A 16,997-nucleotide genomic window follows, 5' to 3' on the forward strand; every position below is an offset into this window, starting at 1 on the left:
ACTTAATTTGACCGTTGGCTTTGTACTTGATCAGCTCTTTTTATTCCCTCTACACCAAAATAGCTGATCTACGAGCTCACCACACGTCGCAGATATGCTATTTTCGGCTAATGTTCGGATGCTACAGTGGTTGTGTCTTATAAGTTCCTATCACACAAAGATTTGGCAGCCACCCTGTTGTAGCTCTGAGGACCCCCTAGGAGGTCCCGGACCCCCCTTGGAAGACCCATGCATTTGAGTGTTGAGTGTGAGAAGGGGGAAGCATTGTCAGAGGAGGAACTGAGCCAAAAACATGTGGTTTGTCTGTCCATTGAGATAAGGCCTCATGTGTGTCCACATATCCTGTGTTACAAAATATGATCGGTATTAACTGTTATGAAATACAACACACACAATAAGTAAACAAGTCCAATGCAGAACATAACCCACCTATAAAACACTGGTCTGGTCCATATGAACACACATTATTCTCTCAACATTCATACACAATATTCACCTTCCTATAGATTTCACAACCCTTGGTAGCTTTTCAAATCATTTTCCGATAGACTGTATCTGTGGAAAGGTAAGAAATACATGTTGACATGATTGTGTTATGATTTTTTGAATATATTTTTGTACTTAAAATGTACCTAGTCCAGCCTGCCTGTTTGTACAGCAGTCTTCATAATGACTGAATGTGATTATATGACAGAATTAAAAAGCACAGTTTAGGCGTGGTATTTAGAAACATAATTACTTTGACTTTAAAAGCACTATTTTACTTATTATTACCTGGGAGAAATAACTGTAATTTGTTTCATTACTCAATGCATTATTTTGTATTAGGATTCTGTCATAGTGCCACATTTGCTGTTTGTATCTTTAATCTTAAAAAACTAAACAAAAGGCACCATTATTTGCCTTGTTTTCCCATTTCTGTGTAAATAACAACATTTATTTACATATAATATAATAGCAATAATAATAATAATAATAATAATAATAATAATATTATTGCGTGGATGAAATAGGCCCTCACTGTCTCTTCCTCTCTCTAAATGTCCTTGCAGACTGGTGCGTTTTGTCACAGAGAGACAGACAGACAGACAGACAGACAGACAGACAGACTTATCTTTATATAATAGGTTACTGACATAATTTTGAGCAACATCACATTTTATTATTATGATTAAGCATGAAGGCGAACAGTTTGGGACAAATAAACTTGACATTATTGACCTAATAATATGTCTCTCAGGGTCGAACTGTATTTGTGCTGAACAAATATGTGAGGTTGTAATCAAGGTTGTTATAGCTTTGCATTTTCTATTAGTTTATTTTTATTTGATTTTTACTTTTTGTTTTAAATTTCAGTTAAGAAATAAATATTTTAAAGTTGAGCAGATTTGCTTGTTTTATAGGGATACATTTCTTTGAAAATGTGATAGTTTAGTGTTTTATTATGAACAACTGATCAAGAATTTTTTTTGTATGTTAATACAATATAACTTATACAATCTGTATGGTAGAGTACTTATATAATTGGGGTGGATGTATTTTGTCCCCCTGCTCTTCTATTGAGACATTTAGATCGTGTCAAAGGTCATGTCTCACCTAGACACAGGATCTGACATGAATTTTGACCTGAATGTCAAGATTTAATTTATCCCCTGAGCAAGCAGGCTCTATTAGCTCAATGGTAAAAAAAAAATGTGTCAACACAGGAAAACGGGTTCAAATCTGTGGTAAAAGAGGAAAGTTAATGCTGCTTTAACTATAATAACCGTGGTAGTAACATGACATGCATGACACAATGGTAGTCCTGTTTCACTTTCCTTAGTTATGGGTGTAAAGTATAATTAGGAGAGTTAAGGTATATAATAGGCCTCCATCGTTGTCTTTGGTTTCAGGATGAGGAATGTTATGCTTTGCTTCAAAGATGTACACACCTCCTGTCTCTAGATACTTTCATAGAAGTTATATGTGTGTATTCCAAAATGTAACATTTAACACGCTGTAGACCCCTTTTTTTGTTATAGGGATAGTTCACACCCCAAATAACTTTTTCTATCGATTAGTCAACCCCATGGAGACTTGAATTCACGGATATCTTTTTTGTTTTTGTCGCATTCCTAAGCCAATAATTCAATGACCGGCAGCGGAACCGCTGCCTACCGGTCCGCTGGTCAAATTATTGGCTTAGGAATGCGACAAAAATAAATAATATACATGAATTCAAGTCTCCATGGGGTTGACTATTCGATAGAAAAAAAGTATTTTTTTTAGTGAACTATCCCTTTAAGGTTGTGGGGGTAGCTTGATGGCAAAGAAGTTACAGTATATACAGCACTTATATACCCATGCGTCTGTGCGCGTGCACACACACACACACACACACACACACACACACACACACACACACACACACACACACACACACAGTACCAGAGTCCATCCTAAAGTTGTTGGTTCTCGGTTTCAGGATGAAGCTTTTTTGCTCAGTCTTTCTGGTGCTGCTGCTGTTGGGGGCTCAGCAGGCTCAGGAACTCCAGCCAGAGGAGGGTGGCTGCAACGTGGGCACGGCTGCTCCTGACATCTCGGAGGGTAGGTATAGGTAAACATACTGTTCCTGAGGTGACTCTGCACTCGGACTTACACCAAAAAAGCGATCAAATGTGTGGGCTGCATGCATTTTTAGAGCATGTTTATTTTACTGATCAATCAATTGATTGTGTTCCATAGTATACTTTAAGTTCCTATTTATTGGTATAATAATGAAAACAAATTTTTCAAGGTTATTTCTTTTTACATGAACTATTTTAATAATAATGTTATATTATCATTACATTTAGACCTGTTGTAACCTATACGTTGTCATACCTTTCAATCCGGGAGCCACCTCTGTGTCTCATTAGTTGTTGCTATACATAAAGCAAAATAATGTTTTATTTATTTTTTTAGTACGAATTTGAATGTTCAGAAAACTTAGGTTAGGTTTTAGAAGGCGTTTTTAGAATTGGCCACAGGTCTAAATGGGTTAAAATATTAGTGTTAGGGGCACGGCGGCGCTGTCGGTAGCGCTGTCGCTACCGATGCAATATTCTCACGGTCCGGGCCGCAAGTGGGTCCCCAAATATGTTTTTTTTTTTGTTTAAGGTCTAATATGAATATGATGATGATGATTATTATTATTATAATGCCCAAATATAATGTTCATCTCTTGTCTGCAGGCATAGGAAATCTCATCGGTGACAGGTAAATCATTCTTATTTGCTGCTAAATGCCTCATCTGCACGAGAAACTATGCAAAAAGGAGCATATTTCTATATTTGCTGCTATTTCATTATTTTGCTACTTTTAGCCATGAACCTTATGTATATAATTTACATTATATTTGGATGTATTACTTTCTTTCTCTATCCTTCAATTACACCTTTCTTGATCAGTTGTTAATAATAAAACACTAAACTATCAAATAACTTGTAAATGAATATCTCAATGCAGGTATATCTGTACTGTCGCTTTAACACTCACATATTTACAGAGGTCACATATTTGATGATGTCATTGCAGTGTAGATCGACTGTCGCCTCCCTCATGGCCTCGCTCCAAGGCTACAACCAAAAAGAGGAAACGAAACGGAGGGTATGCCAAAAAGAAGTAAGTTTATTAACAAATGATTAAAATCTTAGGATGAAGCAATAAATGAAGTTTACGACTCATACAGGCAAGGAAACATGCTGCCCACTGTAACTGAGATCAAACAAAGACAAATTAACAAAGGTGCTCTTCTGTGGCCGCTCCTGCCATAGACATAGAAAGCTAGATACCTCATTGGTCGCTGCAGTTCATTGGAGCAACCTGTATCCACGGCCGCCATATTCGGAAGGGCGCGCTGCCACTCAAAGTGACAACTGGCCAATCACAGCGCGTCTTTTCCAGGACTTGTCAGAATCTAGTTGTATAAAGATATCCCGTTATATTTTTATACAACTAGATTCTGCCAAGTCCCGGAAAAGACGCGCTGTGATTGGCCAGTAGTCACTTCGATAGGCAGTTTGCCTTCCCAAAAATGGCGCCCGCAGATACAGACGCCCCAGAGTCGGAGGAGGCGTCTAGCTGTCTACCTTTATCTGTCTATGGCTCCTGCAGCCCGAGGAGGAATGAAGAGACAGTTATAAACAGAACAGGTCTCTTGTAGTGTTTGAGGAGACAATGGCCAGGTGCCTCCCTTTCCCCTGATTGTCTCTGACTCCACCCTCCAAACCAGCACTGCAACAGACAATGGTTATAGTCAGGGGATATTTCAAAAATCTGGGAATAAATTCCTTACCAAGAAATTTCTTCACCACTGTGTTTGTAAAGGTGTCTAGTAACACATCTCACAAAGACTGAAATGCAGTTTCCCTAGGGGAATTTTTGACAGCTGCTGAAAGTTGGGGTACCCACCATAACCCTATGTGGGGAAAAAAATCTAATTTTAATTCTGTTCTAAGTAGCATGTGAGGGGTCAAAATAGGGTGTTTTTAGGATTCTGAATCCATTGCAAGCATTTGTTTTGCACCAAAACCACTCTTTGGGCTAAAAATGGCCCAATCTCAATGGGCTTTTTACACAAAAAAATTACCTGGAAAAAGTTGGCTATGGCCGTTTTTAGCCCAAGGAGTGGTTTTGGTTTTCCACACATAGGGTTATGGTGGGTACCCCAACTTTCAGCAGCTGTCAAAAATTCCCCTAGGGAAACTGCATTTCAGTCTTTGTGAGATGTGTTACTAGACACCTTTACAAACACATTGGTGAAGAAATTTCTTGGTAAGGAATTTATTCCCAGATATGACATTATTCTGATAATACTACCTGACTATTAGGCAGTAATGGCACACACACAGAACACTGACAGACACATCACAGCACGTCCTTGCTTGTAGATCTATTGTTTTTGACACACAACACTCTAAACCATGCAGTGGCTCTCAAAATGGGGTCCCGGGACCCCCAGGGGTCCTTGAGGGGGTTCCAGGGGGTCATGTTTGTCATTTCCCTTCTTAAAAATATCTTTTAAAATATCTTTAAAATACATTTTAGAATGTTTATTTCTATTAAGCAGCAAAGCTACAGCTAAATGTGTTATAGCATGAACATAACTTTCACCCTACAGTACAGGCTACTTGAAAATAGACGATTTACAAGCTCACAATGCGCCACATTAGCGTGCAAAAAGGCAATTCAGTTTTGGACATGAGGTTTCCACCCGACATATATATATATATATATATATATATATATATATATATATATATATATATATATATATATATATATATATGCATTTTACCAACACAAACCTACAGTAGTATGCAGGTTCTGTATCTGGCACAGAATATTTTCAGATTGGGGTCCACAGCCAAATACATGTTAATTTGGGGGTGATTGACATGAAAAGGTTTGAGAAGTATTGGTCTAAAGTTAAATAATATTCTCTATTTGAAGGCGTGGCAGGTCTGGCGGGAGTGGCAAGTCTGGCGGGCGTGGCAAGTCTCGCAGGCGTAGCAAGTCTGGCAGGCGTGGCAAGTCTGGCGGGAGTCGCAGAAGGAGATTTGGAAAGTGATTGATGGCTCTATTTCAACGAGGCTACAGCAACAGGAAGGAGCATTATCCAGTTCCTGTCAAACCTCCTCTCACTTCCTGCTTCCTGCTTGGCCCTGTGACAAAGTTAACCACATGGACACACATGGTCCCTATTCTGGGCTTAGTGTCTCTAGTCAACTATTCCACAATCTATGAATGCTACAGTCTGTAACTACGCTAAAGTTGTCATGTTGGTCGTTTCCCTTCTCAAAAAAATCTGTAAAAATATATTTAAACATTTTAGAATTTTCATTTCTATTAAGCAGCAAAGCTATCTGCTTCGATTAATTTGATTTACAGGAAAATGTACACGACTGCAAAGACGAGACATTTTCAGCTCTTCCGCTAACATCTACATACATCTAAAACAGCTTGTACAGTAGATCTGCAATTATCAGCAAAGATATGTAGTTTGGAGAAAAATCAGGAGGGGCCTAGAACGGGGCCCTTGGGAATCCGGTTAAAGGGCAAGAACACTTTGGTAGTGGTTTGGGTTGTGTAGTTACTGTACCTTGCCATGATGTAACTCCAAAGGTCGACAAGAAATCAAAAATAATTGCTGCATTGATTATAAATTGATCATTCAATATGATCCTCTTTGACTTCTATTGTAGGGTGAAACAGCTCTCAAAGTCACTCTTGTAAACGAACACAAACAAAGTTGATTCAGACAATTATAGAAGATCACAAAACCCAGTACTGTTTTTTTTGTTGCCTTGTATATATAAATGTTATCTTCCTGTTGATTTTACTATTTGAAGATCCAGATCCGGATCTACGGATCCAGTCCGGGGTTACTTCCTAATAAAAAAAAAGAAAAATGAGGATTGGGTTCGTTTATGTGCTAAAAGAGTGACTTGCTGTTTCACCATAAAATGTAAGTCAATGAGGAGAATATTTTGAATTACCAATTTCTAATCACTGGAGCAATTATTTTTGATTTCCTGCCCACTTTTGGAGTTACATCATGGCAAGGTAACTACACAACCCAAACCTCTATCAAAGTGGTCTTACCCTTTAACTAAACATAGGGTTTAAATGTTTAATAATACTAAGTAGTGTTAGTTGACTCTCACATTAACCACTTATACTTTGTTGATCGGGTCCCTCACTCCTTTCCCCCCCCACGTAGCAGATCTACAAGCTCATAATGCGTTGCAATGTGACATCTTGTGATCTTGCAAATCTGCAATTTTTGAAGAATGTTCGTTTATTATGACAAATAGGGAGGCTACGGTCTGTGTGGTTAATTAATGCTTCTATTGGAGTGTATGCACTTATGTCTCTTAGCTTGATACTTTGTTCTGACCTGGTGGATAAATATGCATTGTGAAAAGTCAAAACAGTTCTGGTGTGTCTCTTTCTAAGTGGATAATTATATTTCATTGCTGTGAAGAAGATCAACGGATACAGTATGTTACGACCCGGCCTAGGGGTCACCAGGTTACGACCCGGCCTAGGGGTTACCAGGTTACGACCCGGCCTAGGGGTCACCAGGTTACGACCCGGCCTAGGGGTCACCAGGTTACGATCTGGCCACTAGGGTTCACACAACACAAAAATATCTCCCTCCTTCCCTGATCCCCAAACACAGCCAGCCAACACCAGTTTAAAATCCAAAAGACATGACACAAAACATGGTAAATGACCTCAGGGTGGCCTCTGTCTGAACATAAACACATGACCAACCATAACTAAACAAAAGAGAGACCACCCAGCCTTACAAGGCAGTAAACTAACCCATGTTAACACCGGCAAATCTAACCCATTTAGACCTGGACAGCCTGGACGTTGTCATACCTTTAAATCCGGGAAAGCATTGTGTGTCATTTTAGTTGTTAATTATATCGTTGCTGTCGGGCAGAAAACTCTTGTCGTCATGTTTTAGCCTTTTGTGTTTTTTTTTCCGTAAATGATTGCCCTACTTGATCATACTACAGCGTCACACAAAACCATCAAAAGTAGCAGATCTGGAAGCTGGAAACGTGGTGCGAAGCGACGCGTTTTGAGCTTGTAGATCTGCTACTTATGCTATCTTTGAATTTGAATCCTGAAAAGTAACAGTTTTGGACATATGAGGTTTCCACCCGACAGAGATCTAATATATAAAAGTAACATAATTATCTTTTAGCTTTAGCTTTTTAGAATCTGCCTCAGGACTAAATCAGCTCAGTGGCCTTGCGGTTACAGTGTCCGCCCCAAAACTGGGAGGTCAGGGTTCGATCCCCAGCCGGGTCACATACACTACTGTACCAAGGACTCAAGCCTAAAAATGGGACCCAATGCCTCCCTGCATGGCACTCATCAAGGGCTGTATTGGGGGGGTAAGCCCCTGCGTCATACTAGCATCATTATCCAGGGGATTTGTACATCAGGCTGCCTCACGCTACAGAAACAGCCACAAGGCTTCAGGTTCAAATGGGTGAAAACAGCGAAAAATCAGAGGACTGGTGGTTAGGAGGAAGACATCTTTTGTACTGGAGCCAGGCATCTTTATAATGGAGTCCACCAACACAGGAGCCAATCACCAGCCTGGCTCCACCTAATAGTCAACCACTCACATCCAGTCACCACTCACACCAGCTGCTAGTCAATCAGCCACTCATCTCTACTCAATCACACACACAAGACATTCACAGGGCAACACCACACAGGACAATACACAAATGACCCTATAGTATTCACCTGTTTCCTAGGCTGTGTGTTTTCCACTTCCTGTCGGATTTCATTGGATATCATTAGTCATCTGACCAGTTTCATTGGATTTCATTGGATCAAATCGACAGGAAGTGGAACACACACAGGAAGTGAAAAGCCTAGGAAACAGGTGAATAGGGTCATAACAAGTATACACATAAGACCCTATACACAAATCCACAGACGCGCTGCCTGTAGCTGCCTGTAGGCGGCCATTGCTGCGGTGTCGCGTCCGCGGAGCGTTGACACCGCAGCAATGGCCGCCTACAGGCAGCGCGTCTGTGGATTCGTGTATAGGGTCATAACAAGTACATACATATGACCCTATAGGGTCATAACACGTATAATATACAGGTTACATGAAATTTAGTAGCATCATCATCAACTGTCTTTATTGTTCTACTGGCAGTGTTCACATGATGTTTAACACTGATCGGTCCAGGGGTTTGTGAGATTATCTCTGCACACGCACAGATCTGCAGGATGGCCACGTTGTGAGCTTGTAGATCAGCTATTTTAGCTACTTTTTAGCGTAGGGGCATTAATAGTGGAGATAAAATATAACACTTATAAAGAATAAATAAGGAGATACAAGGTGTCTACATGACAGCAACGATATACAGATTAAAAATGAAATATAAATATAATACAATCAAAATATGATAAACTGGTTAAAATGATCATTAAAACATACAATAGACACAACAGTGCTTTAGAATGTGTCTTTATTGACAACATGAATATGAGCATTATGGAAGCTCTATAATGTAATGCTACCAGGGCCAGTGGTGGAAGAAGTACTCACATTTTTACTGGAGTAAAAGTCCAAATACCATTTACAAGTACAAGTTAAAATTTTGACATTTACAATCTTATCCACAATGACTTACAAGTGTAACCACAATGTAGAAATACTCTGCAAAAGTACAAAAGTATTGTCATAAAAAAATACTTACAGTAATCATTTTGCAGAATGGTCTATTTCACTTTTTTCTTTTGTCAAAATCTTTCGAAAATAGCAGATCTACAAGATCATACCATGATGCATTGAAACACATTGTGAGCTTGTAGATCTGCTATTTTGGTAGAAACAAAGTATACAATTGTGCTTAAACGGTTGAAGTATGTTTTGTATTAATACTGTAAATCTACAAAAGTAACTCATAACTAAAGCAGTTGGATAATTGTAATGGAGTAAAAATAGTTGCCTCTGAGATTGTCAAATTAATATGTATTTGGCTGCAGACCGCCATCTGAAAGGATTTAGAGCCAGAGACCCCCATAAGAAAAGATTGTGATTTTATATTAAAATTATTCCACATCATTCTTTGTTTATTTGTAAATAGCAGATCTACAAGCTCACAATACATCACTGTGAGCTTGTAGATCAGCTATTTCTGAATAGTAAGTACAAATGGTGGTTAAAATGATGATGATGATGATGATGATGATGATGATGATGATGATGACAACAATGATGATGATGATGATGATGATGATGATGATGATGATTATTAAATAAAAGTATCTCTAAATTGTACTTAAGTAGAGTATTTGAGTAAATGTACTCAGTGAGTTTCCAGCCGTGTCAGTAGTGTTACATAGAATAGAGCAGAAAACCACTGAATGTGTTGTGATTGTATGAGCTATCATGGAGCCTGAAGGAACCACCAGGTAACCTCATGTCTACTGTGTCTCCCTGCTCCATCTCTACTATCACTCCATTAGATATGTATTCATACCAATTATGATTATTTTGTCCAGCGTTAAAAATTAGTAGTTTATCATTTTTATACATGTAGATCCTCACATCACGCTGTGATGGTCCCAGCTGGGTAGCTGCAGTGAATCTGAAGTAATAAACTCCTTTCAATGGAGATAGAAAATAACCTTGAAAACACACACACACACACGCACACGTACGTGCACACACATGGCACACGACACACACACACACACACACACACACACACACACACACACACACACACACACACACACACACACACACACACACACACACACACACACACACAGACACACAGAAACACAGGTCATGTTGACGCTTTTAAACACTGTTAAAAACGTAAACACATTTTTTTTAAAGGAAAGATTTTCAAAAACTTTTCTAAAATAGCCGATCTACAAGCTCACATATATTTTAGAAGAGTGTTTGAACATTTCAGCCTGTAATGACGCAGCAGAGTTAACCCTTCACATGCTGTTACTGATGTTTTCATAGAGATGTAAGTTGTGTCATTAGTTGGTGAGAGATAATTGATTGTGTAAAGCTCATTAACATAATGAACTTAATCACTTAATGTAAAACTCATGAACATAATTAACATAATCACCACCTACCTGTAGATGTATCGTAGGCGTTGCCGATGTTAGTGATGACTCTCTTATAAACCAGAGTGGTTTGAGCACCAAATGGTCCAACATATCCACCATCATCACTCAACCCAACAGAGAAGGCCACCTTTGGTTGGTCTGTCAACACAGGAGCATTATCACATTATTTATATTGTTATAGAAGCATACATTATACTGTTAATTATCTAATTATGTATATGATTATGATCTACAGCACTGCCACCCAGGTGTGGAATAGTGTAACCCCATCCCTCAAAAAATGCAGTTTGCCGGGCTCATTTAAAACAGCCCTGTGAATTCACCTTTCAGGAGGCCAAAAGGGGGAGATAGTACCATTTCTCCTTTAGACAGACGACCCCCCCCTGCTTTGACTCTCACTTTTTGTGATGACTTTGAACTGTTTGTTGCTATTTTATGTGTTTATGAATTGAATACAAGGACCTCAATGGAAACAAGACCGCAAGGACGGACCTTTTAGACAAAGCGTTTTAACTGTAGTTGTGCTGTTTTACATTTTTGCCTAATAAAATATTCAATCAATCAATTATAAAGTTGTTGTCGGGCAGAAACCTCATACCTCCATATTTTTTTGTAAATTAACGCCCTACTTCATCATACAACAGTGTTGCAAAGATAGTTAAAATAGCAGATCTACAAGCTCACAACACGTTAGAAATGAGCTTGTAGATCTGCTATTTTCACTATTTTAAAATGTTTTTTAAATGATAATAAAAAAGGAATGATTTTGGACATACAAGGTTTCCACCTGACAGCAACGATAAAAGCATTTATTCTACTATTAATAATCAAATTATTTATTATGACTTTTTACATATTTTTTGTTAATTAATGCCTTACTTCATCATACAAGAGTGTCAGAACATTTTTTGTGAAAATAGCAGATCTACTGTACAAGCTCTTTGTAGATCTGCAATTTTCACTATTATGAATAGCGGTCCAGTATATACAGGTTCACTATTTGTGGAGTTTTGCTGTGGTTTTTACTTTTTATGTTCGAAATAAACATAATTTTATTCATTCATTCATAGGCATATAATGGAGAACCGGTTGTCCATTGCTGTAGAACTACTCACTAATTGTGAGGTACTTTGACCTTACTGGAGTATTTCCAATTGTCTATACTATTACTTCTACTCCACTACATCTCAGAGGCAAATATTGTACTTTTACTCCACTACAATTTTTTGAAAACTTTAGTTACTACTTACTTTGTAGACATTATTACATCATAAAACATACATTAACCACTTTAGCCCTATTTTATACCTAGGCTATTTGAAAATAGCATATCTACAAGCTCACAAGCTTTGCTTTTTTCAAACATTTTAGTTATTTTACTTTTGGTACTTTAAGTACATTTTGATACCAATAGTTTTGTACTTTTAGTGAAGTCAATTTTGATTTCCGGACTTTTACTTGTAACAGAGTACTTCTACATTGCAGTATTGCTACTTTTACATAAGTAAAACATTTGAGTATACTTTTCCACCATTGATATGGGCATACCCATATACAGTATGGACATATGCTGATGACATCAGGGATCTCCATATATGGGTATAAAAGGGACACAGACAGGCTGACAGACGGGCACAACAGGTATTACATAACCAGGTGGGACATAATTATACAACTTTTATATTTGATAAACATACTTACTGGAGAGTTCCTGCACTTTGACCTCAGTGACATTCAGCCTCGTTTCTACAGCGGACAGCTGAGCATCATGAGCTGAAATCAATACAACATGAATATTAAATCAATACAACATGAATATTAAATCAATACAACATGAATATGAAATCAAAACAACATGACTATTTTTTCTGCTTCTGCTCTCGTACAGTGAGGACGCTTTTGCTGCTCGCTCTGCCCTATGCTTACATTCCTCAGCTGATATCCATGTTTTATTTTTATTTTTTTCCCCTGAGAAACCACGAATGGATCCTGGATATTTATAAACACATGGGACTCTATTTCTTCTATAGATAGAAGCTTTTGCCATATTTCAATATACTATTTTTCGATCTATTTGTCGACCTCCAGTGACTGGGTACGTGGCATATAGCCAAAGCTAATTAGCATCAGGATGTACCCGACTGTTTCAACAGAGGAATATCAAAAATTGCTTCAAAGGATTGCAGTGCTGGAAACGGACTTAAACTTTTTAAGAGTGAATGTGGAAGTGAATCAACATTATGGAATTCCACAGTCTCAGAGCAACGGACAAGACCATGACAAAGCTTTCTCATGGAACACTCTCGGGGCAAAGCCAAAGGCTTTGAAGGGGCGAATAACTGGCAGAACTCGGAGCCCTGTGATTACAGATCTGACCGGCTGGCCTGCGCTACCACCCGCGCGTCACCATCATCGATGCCCCCGGACACAGGGTACCGCGTCTTCCACCCCCCTTCAACAGCGGAAAACTGCCAACGGGAGATCTACAAACAAATCTCCCAAAACATCGAGTGCTGAGCGTCAACTGTGGAAAACTGCCAAGGGGAGATCTACAAACAAATCTCCCAAAACATCGAGTGCTGAGTGTCCGGTGCGGCTGGGAAATAGATTCAGCCCATTGCTTCAGGACCCCAGATGCCCGTCTGATGACAGACCAAACAAATCCTCTTCACCCAGCAGGGTAAGAACCAAGAGTAACTCAGAAGGAAAAAGGCTATATGATGAGCCTGAATTTCTGATCATAGGGGATGCCGCTATTAAAGATGTTAAAAGCATGATAAGAAGAAAGGCAAAAGTGTTATGCTTCCCCAAAGACAAAGTCTCTGACATGAATGACAGAATTCTGAATCTTGTCGCTGAACACCCAACGGTGAAAACCCTGATTTTGCACGTTGGCACATGTGATACAGAGGACAAACAGTCAGAAATCCTAAAACGGAATTTCACTGCCTTATTCAGCAAAATCAGCTCACTTATGTGAAGGTGTGCATCAGCGGCCCAATACCACCTACAAGAGGCGGCGATGAACGTTTCAGTAGACTGTCTGCACTGAGCAAATGGCTTTCAACTACGTGCACCAACAAATCTGTACATTTTATTGACAATTTCAATTTCATTTTCCTCGGATGGGCTTAAATTGAACAAGCTGGGAGCAAAATTGTTTATGTCTAACCTTTTCTATAATGTTCCTATGTCTTCACCAAGCTCTCCCAAGGCCAGAGCACAAGATTCCATAACAACAGATAGTGCTCTGTTATCTGCTACCGCTGCTGAAAAACATGAATGGCTTTGCGTAGACGCTACCACACCATCCCCCACCGCTGACAGAACTCTGATTACTGGAGATGCTAATCTACATGTTGACATTGTTTCGGATGTTGTGGCTATGGGTTTCCTACAGTTACTGCACAACTTTGACTTTATTCAACATGTTGTTGGGCCAACACATAAACATGGCCATACCCTGGACTTGGTGATCACTAAAGGTTTGAATATCACTGTTGACAGTATTATTGATAAGCCCGAACTAACAGACCACTATTTATTGTGTTTTAATATGACTGTCTCTGATCTAGGGAAAAACAATACAGAATATACTATAAAAAAACGTTTTTTTAGCTCATCTGCAGCAAACGAGTTTCCTCGTCATCTGGCGTGTGTGCAGGTGCCCCCCCTACTTGATGCTCCCTCAGTGAATGATATGGTTCAACATTTTAATCTCAAATTAGAGTCAGCTCTCGACATAGTGGCTCCTATGAAAACTAAAAAGAAACTTAACTCTAGAGTAACACCCTGGATCGACGCGCACATGCGCTCACTCAAGAAAGAATGTCGTAAAGCTGAGCGAATTTGGAGAAAAAACAAACTCACTGTCCACCTAGAGATCTTTAAGAAGTCAACAGTGGCCTATAACAAAGCACTGCGCTTGGCAAGGCAGGCATATTTTTCACGCATTATCAATGACAACAAGCAAAATGCCAGAGTCTTATTCTCTACCATTGAACATCTCTTAAACCCCCCCCAGGCTTACAAGGAGTCGCTCCCTGCTTCTAAAGCTAAGTGTGATGAGTTTGCATCCTTTTTTGAAAACAAAATTTTTAGCATTCGAGCTGGTATTATGAATGCTGCTGCTAGCACTGCAAATGCGGCAAATGGTGCATGGTGCAAAAATGTAGATCCCTCCAGAGGAAGCCTAATATCATTCTGCGCAATTAATGAAGAGGAACTCCGTAAAACTATATCACAGATGACATCATCATCTTGCTCACTGGATGTAGTACCCACCCCGTTTCTCAAAGAGGTTTTAGACAGTGTTATTGGAGATATCCTAAGAATTGTAAACAGCTCTCTACTTTCAGGCGTCTTTCCAGACTCACTGAAAACGGCTGTAGTCAGGCCGCTACTCAAGAAACACAACCTTGATCCATTGGTGCTGGGTAATTATAGACCAATCTCAAATCTGCCATTTTTGGGCAAGGTCTTAGAAAAAACTATCTTTCATCAACTGGATGTGTTCCTACAGAACAATAAGGTTCATAACAAATTCCAATCTGGCTTCAGGAAAGGTCATAGTACAGAAACAGCACTTGTAAAAGTAATTAATGATCTAAGGGTGTCCGCTGACGACAAAAATGTATCTGTTCTCCTACTTCTTGACTTAACCGCTGCTTTTGATACGATTGATCACACAATTCTACTACAACGTTTGGAGTACTGGATTGGTTTGTCAGGCACAGCCTTGTCTTGGTTTCACTCTTACCTAACAGGCAGAAGCTATTTTGTCAGTCTAGCTAACTTTGACTCAGACAAACACAACATCTGTTCTGGTATTCCACAGGGCTCAATTCTGGGTCCCTTATTGTTCTCCCTGTATATACTACCGCTGGGAGAACTCATCGCCGATCACGGAGTGAACTTCCATTTCTATGCTGATGATACCCAGCTGTATCTTTCAGTAGCTCCAGACGACCCCTGCGCTCTAGACCCATTGTTGACCTGTCTGTCCAGTATAAAATGCTGGATGAGTGAGAACTTTCTTAAGCTAAATGAGGATAAAACAGAAGTTCTCATAATTGGCTCCAGTGAGCAGAGAGAATCAATAACAAGTAGACTTGGTAACCTGGCTGTAGAAAGTAACACCACAGTAAAGAACCTGGGGGTGATTATCGATTCTGAATTGAATTTCAATACACACATTAATCATGTCACCAAGATTGCTTTCTTTCATCTTAGAAATATTGCTCGAATTAGAGACTATCTGTCGTTAGACGATGCAAAGACGCTGATCCACGCTTTTGTTTTCTCTCGGCTTGATTACTGCAACGCACTCTACTCTGGCCTGCCAAAGAAAACAACTGACAGATTACAACTTGTTCAAAATGCGGCAGCCAGAATTTTAACTAAAACCAGGATGAGAGAACATAATCACTCCAGTTCTTGCTTCACTACACTGGCTCCCGGTTGTTTTTAGGATTGATTTTAAAATTCTTTTAATAGTTTATAAAGCTCTAAATGGTCTGGCACCTACCTACCTCTCTGACTGCCTAGAGAGATATGTTCCAAACCGGGCCCTCAGGTCTTCAAGTGCTGACCTGCTCGAGGTGCCTACAATGACATATAAAAAATACGGTGAAGCAGCATTCTGCTTTTACGGACCGACAGTGTGGAATAAACTCCCATTACACCTAAGACAGGCAGCCTCTGTCGATAGCTTTAAAGCACAGCTCAAGACCTATTACTTCACTCTTGCTTTTAGCTGATTCTTTGGTTGATTTTTAATTCCTCACTGTATTCCCTATTTTAATGTTGTTTTATGCCTTTGCTTTTGCCTTTGCTTTTATTTTATTTTATTTTATTTTTGTTTGCTTTATTGTTAAATTGGTTCTAACTGTAATTGTATCCTTGCTCTGTAAAGCACTTTGAGCTGCATTTCATGTCATGAAAGGTGCTATACAAATAAAGTTTATTATTATTATTATTATTATTATTATTAAATCAATACAACATTCATATTAAATCAACTCAACGTGAATATTAAACCAATACAACATTTATATTCAGTCAATAATACTAAGTTCATATTCAATACAAATGCTCCTAAATGTGAATTATATCAAACATACAGTAAATTACATGATGACAACAATGGGATCTCTGAGCTCAACTGAATGAATTATAAGTAAAGTAAGACATTTTCAACACTGTCCTCTCATACATGCATTGACTGGGCATCATTCTGGTCTAATTACCTTCACTTTCTGTCTTCAAGTTCTCCACCTGGTCTTCACTGGTACTGGGTCTGGTCTGGATGCTCTGGATCTCGTCTTCATTGGTAC

General features: G+C 39.0%; 1 protein-coding gene and 1 long non-coding RNA gene across 4 annotated transcripts in view; one reads left to right on the forward strand and one right to left on the reverse strand.

Annotated features, from left to right (window-relative positions):
• Window positions 1-424: 424 nt before the first annotated feature.
• LOC308091819 (uncharacterized protein) lies at window positions 425-6,953 on the forward strand. 3 transcript variants are annotated; one of them, XM_080437549.1, is made up of 5 exons: window positions 425-565; window positions 2,465-2,586; window positions 3,213-3,237; window positions 3,556-3,642; window positions 5,473-6,953. In XM_080437549.1, exons 2-5 carry the CDS (start codon window positions 2,466-2,468, stop codon window positions 5,588-5,590), a joined length of 351 nt encoding a protein of 116 aa, XP_080293675.1. In that variant the 5' UTR covers window positions 425-565; window position 2,465; the 3' UTR covers window positions 5,591-6,953. The 3 variants fall into 3 exon arrangements, with proteins under 3 accessions (XP_080293675.1, XP_080293677.1, XP_080293676.1); XM_080437551.1 differs by having other exon boundaries at window positions 3,561-3,642; XM_080437550.1 differs by having other exon boundaries at window positions 425-564; window positions 2,458-2,586.
• Window positions 6,954-10,141: 3,188 nt separating this feature from the next.
• The window catches only part of LOC308091429, a 6,967-nt gene continuing 111 nt past the window's right edge, over window positions 10,142-16,997 (reverse strand). The window contains exons 1-4 of the long non-coding RNA XR_013933715.1: window positions 16,911-16,997; window positions 12,364-12,435; window positions 10,669-10,800; window positions 10,142-10,197 (exon numbers count right to left, since the gene is read on the reverse strand). The exon at window positions 16,911-16,997 is cut by the window's right edge and continues 111 nt beyond it. This is a non-coding gene — a long non-coding RNA (uncharacterized lncRNA). The remainder of the gene's footprint in view (window positions 10,198-10,668; window positions 10,801-12,363; window positions 12,436-16,910) is intronic.

This window comes from Gymnoscopelus braueri, assembly GCF_963280865.1.
Source record: "Gymnoscopelus braueri genome assembly, chromosome: 9".
NCBI lineage: Eukaryota > Metazoa > Chordata > Actinopteri > Myctophiformes > Myctophidae > Gymnoscopelus > Gymnoscopelus braueri.

What these genes read in the sequence shown, in the direction of transcription:
- LOC308091819 (XM_080437549.1), top strand. Translation starts at nt 2,466, where the DNA reads ATGAAGCTTTTTTGCTCAGTCTTTCTGGTGCTGCTGCTGTTGGGGGCT. An exon ending in TGCTCCTGACATCTCGGAGG is followed by an intron (nt 2,587 to 3,212) that starts GTAGGTATAGGT and finishes TCTTGTCTGCAG; the next exon opens with GCATAGGAAATCTCATCGGT. An exon ending in GGAGGGTATGCCAAAAAGAA is followed by an intron (nt 3,643 to 5,472) that starts GTAAGTTTATTA and finishes CTCTATTTGAAG; the next exon opens with GCGTGGCAGGTCTGGCGGGA.